This window comes from Balaenoptera ricei, chromosome 1, assembly GCF_028023285.1.
Source record: "Balaenoptera ricei isolate mBalRic1 chromosome 1, mBalRic1.hap2, whole genome shotgun sequence".
In the NCBI taxonomy this organism is placed as follows: Eukaryota; Metazoa; Chordata; class Mammalia; order Artiodactyla; family Balaenopteridae; genus Balaenoptera; species Balaenoptera ricei.
Window position 1 is genome coordinate 12,982,796 of NC_082639.1, and position 10,685 is coordinate 12,993,480.

Consider the following 10,685-nt stretch of genomic DNA (forward strand, 5'->3'; position numbering starts at 1 on the left):
CCCTACCCCAAGAGCTGTCTCTTCCTTTTCTAACTGACCCCTCCTTCTGGGGGTGGGGGGCTCTCGACGGTTTTCCCTCAGGGTCCGGACTTTGGATATGTAACCCGGGAAATCCCGTTCGCTGGTGTCTCTGGCCTTGACTCCTTCGGCAACCTGGACGTCAGCCCGCCCGTCACAGTGGAGGGCAAGGAGTACCCCCTGGGCCGAATCCTCATTGGCAGCAGCTTTCCCAAGTGAGAAGACAGGGTAGGAGGGTGGTGGAGGTCACGGGCGGGCCCGGGGGACCCAAGGCAGCGTCCACTCTCCAACCCCCCCTGCCTCCACTGCAAACACAATTCTCCAGTCTGAAAAATGGTCTTAAGTTCCTGCGTGGAATCCTAGAATAGAGCCCTAGAATCATAGGTTGGAAAGATCACAGAATCTTAGGAAAAAACAAACTATTGGCCCACGGTCTTTTGCCCTGCCTAGTATTTTATGAGCATAATTCGTCACCAACATTAAATATACATATATCAGGAGACTTCACGTAAAAAGCCAGATTTCTGACTTCTTTTGAAACATCAGAAGAGCGGGAAGGTCATGTGTAATCCAGGGCAGAAGTAGGAGATGGATCCGTTGACCTCTCCAGGGAGGAAATCAAAACAGCTGTTGTCCTAGCAACAGCTAGAAAGGGTACAGCCGTCACCACGAGGCTGCAGGTCAGGATACCAGGGTGACAGAGGTAACTTGACAGGTCCTACCCTGGACAGCTGTCATCTAGCAGGAAACAAGGTATTTAGGGTTTAGGGCTCAGACAGATGACAGCACCTGCTAAATCTCCCGAGTGGGTCCCCACCCAGCCTGTGGGCAGTCGAAGAATGGGGTGTGTAACACAGGGGTCCTAGTGCGATCCCCTGCTTCCTGCCTAAAGATGAAGCCCACCCCAGGCCCTGGAGGTTGCCTTCCGGTTTGTGTGGGGTTGGCATGGAGCCCAGGCGTGCCCAGCTTGCGTCCCCAAGCCCCGGCTATCTGGTCTTGGGCCCAGAGGCAGCCAGACAGTCCTGGGAAGGTTACCCAGGCTCAAGTGGTGACCTTGGTGGCCTCACGGCTCTGGATCAGGTGAGGTGAGACTTCCTGGCACCAACCCCAGGCATGAAGCCGGGTGCCCAGGCTGGGTGCCCGGGGCTGAGGTTGGCCAGGACAAGAGGAGTGCACTCACCTTGCTGCTGACTCATGTGCAGAACTACTCTGGGGCTGGATCCTGCCCCCAGCTCTGGGAGCAGAAGGGCCTTGGGACCTCTGGGCGGTCATTCTGTGCTTCCGGGAGGAATGAGCACAAGCTTTGAAAACTAATGGATTTGGGTTCGAGTCCTGCCTCTGCCACTTATTGGCCACATGATTTGGGGTACATCACCTAACTAGTGCCTACCACAGGGCCTGGAACATAGTAGGTGCTTGATTAATTCATTTAGAAATATTTATCGCATGCCTACCATGTGCCAGGCACTGTTGAAGGTACTAGGGATACATCAGGTGGCAAAGATACATTATTAAATGGGCAAATTATTTTATACGTCATCCCTCAGTGTCCTCCTCAGTGAAATGGGCTTATAAAAAAATCCCTGTCCTAGCTATATAATAGCCGTTACTGGGGATAAAAGATTCACATTAACCAACTTCTGAATGCTTGGGTATTGTTTAGCTGGACCCCTGGCAGTGGATGTGCCTTGAAGTTGGTTGGAACTCAATGGATAAAAGTTATTGATCACCTACATGCCATGAACATGGTGCTTTACCCAGGTTACCTCCATTAATTCTTACAACAGCCCTATGAGGTTGAGATGACTATTATCCCCATTTTACAGATGAGGAAGTTGAGGCTTAGATAAATGATAAATTTATCAATTCAATAAATATTTATTGAGACTTCCTATATGCCAGGTTCGGGGCCCCGTTCTGGGGATAAAAGAAACGTTCTGGAAAATCCCAGGCTCAGAGCAAGGACCCTGGATGGGAACGTGTGGGGGGTCACTAGCAGAGCTGGGCCTCACTCCATTGGCTATTGTGTTGAAAACCAGGCACAAAGCTCTTGGTGGACAGATGGAACCCTGAGGCTCAGGGAGGGGCAGCTACTGCCTAGGACCACACAGCAAGTTAGGGGAATAGTCAGAATTCATATCTCCTCCTGGGACCCCGAATTAAAATTTAACATCCAGGCTGCTGTCCTGTGTTCCTGTCTTGGCTTCTGACCTTAGCAGTGAACAAAACAACCTACATACATCCTAGCAGAGAGAAACAGACAATAAGCAAACATAATAAATAAGTAAATCATCTAGTATGTTAGGTAAAAGAAGTGTTGGTGAGAGGCTGACATTTCCCTGAAGGAAATGAGACAGTTAAAGATGTGGCTATTTGGGAGGAGAATGTGCAAGGGAGTGGAAACAACTAGTGCAAAGGCCCTGAGGCAGGAGTGTGCTGTAGACATTAGAGGAACAGCAAGGAGGCCAGTGGGGCTGGAGCAGAGTGAACAAGGGGGTGTGGGGGGATGAGGTCAGAGAGCTTGGTCCGGCAGAGTTCAGATCATGACATGGACCTGTTATTTTTACGTACATAATAGGGTTATCATGGGGATTAAACAAGACACCCAGTGTGAGGAGCCTCAGGCAGGCGCACAGCAGGTGCTCAGCAAATGGCTCCTCTGTTCCCTACTATCTTGGGTTCTCTAAGCTCTGCTCCCCACATTTAAAACGATCTTGGAACAATTCTGCCTCCTGGTGGCAGCTTTGATGTGACTCAGAGACCAGGTCTGATGCTTCTAAAGGCTGGAGTCATCTGGTGCATTCCCCTGCCTCCAGGCAGAGGGCTGCAGAGTCCCAAGGAGGGACTTAAAATAACAGAAATTAAAATATTAAATATTATATTAAAATAAACAGAAATACAAGAAAAATATTTTCCGCATTCCCATCCCCTGAAACAAATCAGTGTTGTCTTGTGTCACTGCCTGTTGGGTCTCCCTTCTAGTTTCGTTGAGGACGTATTCAAGTTATATAGACTGTGGACTCTTACACAGCTGTTCAAAAGCCTTAATATCATTCACAAATATTTTTGAGCATCTATTCTATAAGAGGTGCTGGGGATACAGCAGTGAACCTAGAGAAAAATCCCAGCCCTCCTGGAGCTTACATTCTAGTGGGCTGCCAGGCAATAAACAAGATATCAAGTATGCCAAATAGTACCAAATGCTGTAAAGAAGAATAAAGCTGGGAAAGGAGTTGAGGGGTTGTTGTTATTTCCAAAGTCCACATAGAGAAAGAGGTGACATTTGAGTTAAACCTGAAGAAAGTGAAGGACATGGGGAGTGGGCAACAATTCCCACACTTTGGGAAACACTGGACTAAGCAGGGTGGGGGGTGGCTTGCCAGGTCCCAGTCATGTTTTGAACAAAAAGCTTGGCGCCTTGGGTAAAGAGTCAACCTCTCTGAGTCCCAGGAATTGAGATGAGGGTCTTCAGTTCCCTTTGGCAGATGGAGGGCTCTCATTTGACTCTCTTTTGCAAGAAGGGGTGGCAGGACCTTTCTGGCCTTGGGGAGGATGCTTTAAGGTGAGGGAGGGACAGACTCTCTTGGGCGATACTCAGGATGGACAGCGAGTTCCTGGGAGCACCTGGGCGCTGGGGCCAGGAAGCAGGGACCAAAGAAGACCCATTCAGAGGGTTGACAGTGGGCAGGGAGGGGCTCAGGAAGTGCCTGCAGGGAAGCAGCACACAACAGGCACGAGGTGACCCTGCTCTTTCCCTCCCTGGCCAGGTCTGGCGGGCAGCAAATGGCCAAGGTGGTGCGCGACTTCCTGAAGGCCCAGCAGGTGCAGGCGCCCGTGGAGCTCTACTCTGACTGGCTCTACGTGGGCCACGTGGACGAGTTCCTGAGCTTTGTGCCCACCTCCGACCAGAAGGTACATCCCCTCTCCTCCTGCCTGAGCTACCTCTGCCCCTCCCTATCCTGATGGGTCAGGATAGGGCAAAACCACCTGAAACTAGCTCACCACCTCTGTCCATAGAGAGCTTGGAGTCAGGGTACCCTCTGGGCCAGGTGGTGTTAATCAGGGGGGGCTTCCTGGAGGAGGTCAGAGCCCAGGTCAGGAGGGAACTCGTTCGCTCACTTCTCATACACTCATTCTCACACTTACTGGGTGTTTGCTCTGATCCAGACCTCTCAGTCAAGACCCAGGACTGACACTGGTGATAACTAGTAACATTTACTGAGCACCTGTGAGATGTATGTGTTTTAATGCATTTAATCCTCTAGCAACCCCATGAGGTGGGTACTATTATCATTTCCTCCATTTTATAAATAAGGAAAACGAGGCTCAGAAGGGCAATTAACTAGTAGGGTAAAATTCAGACCAAGATGGTGGGCTCGGGACCAGCATGTTAACCACTCACTGCCTTGCAGAGGTGATCAGGGAGGGTACAGCCCTCAGGGAGCAGGCAGCCTGGGAGGGGAGGCCTCCCAGTGACCAGTGGTTGAGCTCCCTGGTGTACAAAGTGGGGAAGGGCTTCCAGGAAAAGAGAAGGTCATGGACAAAGGCCTGCAGGTGTGAACCGGCTTGGAGGATTGGGGGGAGTACAGACAGTCCTTTGTGGCTGGTGGGGGGGATTGAGGGGGGTGTGCCATGTGCAGTCTGGCCTCTGAACTCTGGCCCCTCCTGAGTTTGGGGTTTCCTGCATCAGGGGAGAACCTGTCCACTGAGCTGCTCTCCCATCCTCTGTGCCAGGGCTTCCGGCTGCTCCTGGCCAGCCCCAGCGCTTGCCTCGAACTGTTCCAAGAGAAGAAGGAGGAGGGCTACGGGGAGGCGGCCCAGTTTGACGGTGAGTGCCAGTGAGCCCATCACCCTGCCAGACCATGCCCTCTCGTTGCCAGCCCTGGGCGCCATTGATGCCTGTCACGGCTGCGCTCTGTTTACAGGCCATTCGTCTGCCAGCTCTCAGCTCAGAGTCCATCACTGATTTTCCCAACACCTTCATATGGGAGCAAAGGATGAGGGCTCTCCCTTTCTTGGGCCAGGGATGGAAGCCTGGGTGGCCTCCTCCATACACTGGGTTGTTCCTGGCCACACCCCAGGGGAAGAAAGGAACAGGAAGCCATGAGCCTTCCCACGTGCCTGTCCGTGCATGCACTTTCATGCTCTTGCCCAATCAGATCGTTCACCCCCTTCTCCTCATCCCTTTTCATGGAGGAGAAAACTGAGGCTCAGAGAGGGGAAGCGGCTTGCCCAGGGCTAAGCAGCAGGGAGCAGCAGGGCCAGGGGCTCAAGAGAGGGAGGGGTGAGAAGCCAGGAGGGTGGTCAGGGCCCCTCTGTGAACCTTCCTCGGGGAATCGACAGACCCTCCAAGGGCCAGGTTGGCCCCGTTGAGCACCTCCCCCTTCCCCACCAGGGATCTCAGTGTTCTCACCTGAGGAATGGAGCATTGGAAGGGATGTGGCATAGCCTTCAGCAAAGATAGACCTGGATTCAGATCCTGGTCTTGCCACTTGCTGGCTATGAGATCAAGGATGTGTTCTGAACCTCTCAGTGCCTCCATTTCCTCTTCTCTGAATGCGGGGTGATAACTAACCTGACCTAGCATTGTTTTAGAGATCAATAATAAATATAATAGGAGGCCCAGAGCATAGTGGGTGTTCAATAACGGTAGCTCTTCTGTAATTTTTAGGCTCTGAGCTCAGGCATCCCTTCCTAAGGAGTTTATAATCCATCACCAGGATTTACTTGCAGCCAGAGCTTGGTCCCATCAGAGTTTCCAGTCTCTGGCTTTCTCTGTCCTTGCTTTAGACCCTGGCGCTGAGGTGGGAGAAAAATCCTGGCCCGGATTCTGCAGCCCAGGCTTGAGGTGGCCCCAGGCAGTACTCCCTGAGCAGGCTGTGGTCTTCTTTCTCTTGCAGGGTTGAAGCGCCAGGCGAAGAGAAGCATTAATGAGATGCTGGAAGACAGACGTCTCAGGAATGACAACCTCCATGTACAGGTGAGGGGGTGGGGTGAAGCAGCCCCAGGAACTGCCGTGGTGGGGGTGAGGGGTTCAGCCCTGGGCCTCTGATTCTCCTGGGGGCTGCTGAGACCTGTGGGTTGGGTAGGGCCTCTGCTCTTGGGAAACCCACAGTCTGATGGAAGAGACACCGCTGTGCCAGTCCGGTGGGGGAGATCTTGCCCCCATTCTGGGGAAATGATGGGTTTCAGCGGAAGTAGAATTGAGTTCCCCAAGAAATCTGGGAAGATGGGAGAGATGTGGTGGGGAAATGGGGCCCTGTAGGGGCGAGGGCTGGGGTGGGTGGGAATCAGGGTGACCTGGTGAGGACATGGGGTGGAAGGAGGTCCCAGGAAGGGGCAGGGCTAATGCCTGCCACGTGTCTGGTGTAGGCCTGGCATGGAGTCCTGCTCAGTAGATGGGAGGAGGCCCCATGCTTCTCCCCAGTGGCGCCCGACACCTTTCCTCCTAAACAGCTGAGCTGGGGAGGAGCGTAAGCCCGGCTGTGGCTGGGACAGTGTGTGGTGACGGCAAGCACTTTTGCAACCAGAAGCTGCCTGGATCCAAACCCCAGGTCCACTACTTCCTAGCTCTGTCCCCTTGGGCAGGTCACTTGAGCCTCAGTTTCCCCATTTGCGGTAGCAATGGCACAAAGCTGTTGTGAGGATCAAACAAGCTAAAGGGTGCAGAGGGCACCTACATGTCGGGTGCACAGAGCCCGACACGTAGCAGGCTCTCAGAAACGTTGGATCCTTCCTGGCTCCCTGGGTGCCTGTGTCCCTCCTCCCGCCCCCCCCAGAAATGTATCGACTGGAACCGGGAGGTGCTGAAGCGGGAGCTGGGCCTGACGGAGCGAGACATTGTGGACATCCCCCAGCTCTTCTTCCTGAAGGATTCCTATGCAGAAGCCTTCTTCCCCGACATGGTGAGAGTGTGGAGGGAGGACAGGTCATTTCCATCCTTGGTGCTGGGCAGGGTCCTGCTCGGCGGTCAGTTGGGGGTCCAGAGGAGGAGCCGTCCCTATCCAGGGGCAGAGTGGCAAGGAGGCTGGGACGGGCCCTGCGGACCTCGCCAGTGTTTGCTTTTTGGGGCAGATATAGAAAATCTCCATCGGTAGTTCCCAACCAGGGTGATTTCTTCCCCCACCCCGCCGCGGGCACTTTGATTGCCACACGAGGAGGGTGCTACTGGCATCTAGTGGGTGGAGGTCACGGATGCTGCTAAACATCCTACAGGGCACAGGGCAGCCCCACAACTAAGGGCTTTCCGCCCCCCCCCCCAAAGTGGAACATGGAAGCGTGGTTTGGTTCCAATGTTTCAAGCTTTTGCTTCTGGGTCTCAGCTGCCTGTTCTGCTCCCCAGGCTGGCACCCCACTGTCTGCTCCCCAGAGGGATCCTGAGTTGGGCAGGCGTGGCAGGTGGCAGCTGCCACCCTGGCTGTCATTAACTCAGGCACCTGACATGCAGATGAGCAGATGTGATCTCACCAGTGTGGCCCCTGGGAGGGGTCTGAGCGGTGCTATTGGCACAGCCCTGCCCATAGTACCCAGTAACCCCTTGGGAAAGGATGTTGGGGCATGGGCAGCAGTGAGGGGTGGTTCCCTAGGATAGGAGACCCTCCCTCTTCAGCCTGGGGCCTTTACTCGAATCCCTGTCATTGGACCAGCCAGTGAATCCTGGGGTCCTGATTGGAAGCCAGTGTATAGGGTCAGGCTTCCCCGCCAGAGTCGCATTCACTCCTGACCCCTCGCTGTGAGGCCCCTGCAGAGACCTCGTAGTCAGGGCTTCACAACCTTGGTTCTACCGATATTTGGGGCTAAAGAATCTTTTGCTCTGGGGGTTGTCCTGTGCATCGTAGGATGGTTGCAAAATGCCCTGGAGGGCAAGATCGCCCTGGTTGAGAACCACTGCTCTAGCGCGGTGCTGTCAGAGCTTTCTTGGGTGATGGAAATGTTCTACATCTGTGCAGTATGATGTGGCTGCCGCCACATGTGGCTACGGAGCGCTTCAAATGTGGCCAGCGTGACTGAGGAACGGAAGTTTTACGTTCATTTTAATGAAAGTAAAAAGCAGCCACATGTGGCAGATGGCTACCGTATCAGACAGTGAAGCTCTACGGGGTGACCTGCCTCTGGTTCTGGCTGAGCGTGGGGGAAGGCCCATGACCGTGGTCAGCCCTGGGCTGTGGCCTTGCCCTCCCCTGCTGGGAGCCCCTCCCCACCACACAGCCCTCCGTGGGAATCTCCCAGCTTCAGTCCAGGCCCAGCTAGAGGATCCCAGCATGTTCTCACTGGAGGGCCCTTAGGGAACAGTTAACCCCTCGTTTGTCAGAAGGGGAAAGAGGCCCTCGGAGGAGAGTGGTTGACTTGCCCGAGGTCTCCAGCGAGCAAATGGGCCGACCTCCAGTCTCCTGAGTCCTCATCTAGGAGGAAGCAGAGCCAGGCTGGCAATGGTCCCGACTACCGCTCCCTGTTCCTCTCCCTGCCCTTTGTCCCTCTGTGTGCCCCACTCCCACCCCCCATGTTCTGGCCCATTAGTGGGCAACCAAGCAGGTCAGGGCCAAGGCCATGTGACTGACCCCCACGGGACCCTCCAGCTCCATGTTGGTCCCAGCCGCGGACGGCCCTGCGGGGCAGACTTGAGGGTGAGGGGCTGGGGCGTGGAGAGTGTAAGGGCAGCCCACCCTACACTGAGATGACCCAGCGAGTCAGAGTGTCCCCTCTGAACACCAAGGACATCTCCTCTGGCCATCCACTGGGCCAGAAGTTACCTCCAAGGAGCCTCCATACCCTGCACTGGGCAGACTTCCCTTCCCTGGTGTTAGGGCCCCCTGCCAGGTCCCCCAGCCGGGGAAGCAGAAGTGCCATTGGAGATAAACCCAGGTGCCCCCAAGGGCTCCCAGCCCCTTGCCCCAACTCCTTAGCGCCCCAGGCAGCCACAGTGCTACACTCTGGCAGCGTAGAAAGAGCACGAGTTTTGGCATGAGTCAGACCTGAGTCAAATTTCAGTCTCCCTGTTCTCTGGCTGTGTGGCCTTAATTATATTACTTAACCGGTCCAAGCTATGGCCTCGGAGGGAGGCTGTGAGGTTTACGGATGCTATATCTGGCACGTAGAAGATGCTCAATAAACGGTAACAATTATCAGGGCTTCCAGGAACGGTTGAGCTTGGTGTGTACTGCACAAATAAACGCACCACACCTGCGACATTCACACCGTGGACCTTGTAGATGGATACATTTGCTGTACAAGTTTTTGGCAGATAACGGTAAAATCTTGTTCTAACAAAGTCATTATAATCTACTTTTCTGATAGGTGGAGGAAAGTGTTGGAGGAAGGGGTGACTTTTATTTATATGAAGTTACCATGTATGTTACTGGCAGCTCTGCCTGTTATAAATCCTCTCTTCCAACTACGGATCTACGTCGTCTTTTCTGCTTCCATAGACCTTAGTTCTTGAGCGAGTGCCAGCCTTAGTGGCCGGAGATGCTGGCAAAGACGGGACAGGCCCTGGGGATGGGTCTGCCAGAGCCAGAACCCAGAAGGGGCCCCAGGTGTAGAGCATCCCAGCTAACAGGGTCTCTTTCTTGTCTTCTCGCTTCTACAGGTGAACATGGTGGTCTTAGGCAAGTACCTGGGCATCCCCAAACCCTTCGGGCCCATAATCAACGGCAGCTGCTGTCTGGAGGAGAAGGTGAGGTCCCTTTTGGAGCCCCTGGGCCTCTACTGTATCTTCATCGATGACTACTTGTCCTACCACAAGCTGCTTGGAGAGATCCACTGCGGCACCAACGTGCGCCGGAAGCCCTTTCCCTTCAAGTGGTGGCACATGGTGCCCTGAGCCTGCTCAGGCTCTCTCCCCACCTGCCAGGGAATCCCGCCAGGATAAGGAACCTCCACCTGGCCTCCATCCTCTTGGGGGAGCCTTGGACGCTTCCTCCTGTGTGCTCACAAGTGTGCTGGTCACCGTGGGTACCAGGATACAGGGATGGACACCACAGATCCTCACCTCTGGCGTGGCCTGCCAGCTCAAGAAGGACTGCTTTCACTCTTCCCTCCCCTCTTCCCCAACCACAACTCCCAGAGGTTCTGGAAAAGATCAACAGCCTTAGCACATGCAAGTATGGCAGCGTGTGGCCTCAGCAGTTGCCCCAATTTGAGTTGCCCCTCCTCTGTTCTGACATTCCCTTCGTGTTTGCACCAGGAATGGGGCTCACAGGGCCTGGGGCCTGGGGTGAGGGCCCTGGGTCTAGGCCACCGGTGGCTCTTGTAAGACCAGGAAGGGGGATTTGGGGCCCCCTTTTTCCTTTTCTGGCTATCTTCTCCTTCAGGGGGCCCCCATGCTGAGATCTCCTAGCACCCCTCAGCCATATTTATGTAGGCAAATAAGGACAGGAAAACTCAGCGTCTGATGGCCTGTTTCTTTTTTTTTTTTAAACATCTTTATTGGAGCATAATTGCTTTACTGTTTTAAAAAGAAAAAGCAACAAAACCCCTTTAATACCTGACTCCCTCCTCAGAAGGGTGCTTGTTATCTGTTTGGAAAGCCTTTAATTACACATGCTGGCTGCCTCCGGCTCACAAACGCTGAGAGGCTAAAGTGAGGCCCGAGGAGGGCACACGGAGGAAGGCTGGGCAGCAGGGGGAGGAGGCCAGGATGGCAGAGGAGGCTGAGGCACGGGAATAAA

The 10,685-nt window shown here is 54.2% G+C and overlaps 1 protein-coding gene across 1 annotated transcript in view; it reads left to right on the top strand.

Moving 5' to 3' along the window:
• The window catches only part of LOC132348047 (protein-arginine deiminase type-1-like), a 36,044-nt gene extending 25,637 nt beyond the window's left edge, over positions 1–10,407 (top strand). Inside the window, exons 11-16 of the mRNA XM_059895197.1 lie at positions 82–233; positions 3,786–3,930; positions 4,753–4,846; positions 5,919–5,998; positions 6,798–6,923; positions 9,605–10,407. Of these exons, the coding sequence (XP_059751180.1) occupies positions 82–233; positions 3,786–3,930; positions 4,753–4,846; positions 5,919–5,998; positions 6,798–6,923; positions 9,605–9,838 (831 nt within the window). The 3' untranslated portion in view covers positions 9,839–10,407. The remainder of the gene's footprint in view (positions 1–81; positions 234–3,785; positions 3,931–4,752; positions 4,847–5,918; positions 5,999–6,797; positions 6,924–9,604) is intronic.
• The last annotated feature ends 278 nt before the right edge of the window (positions 10,408–10,685 follow it).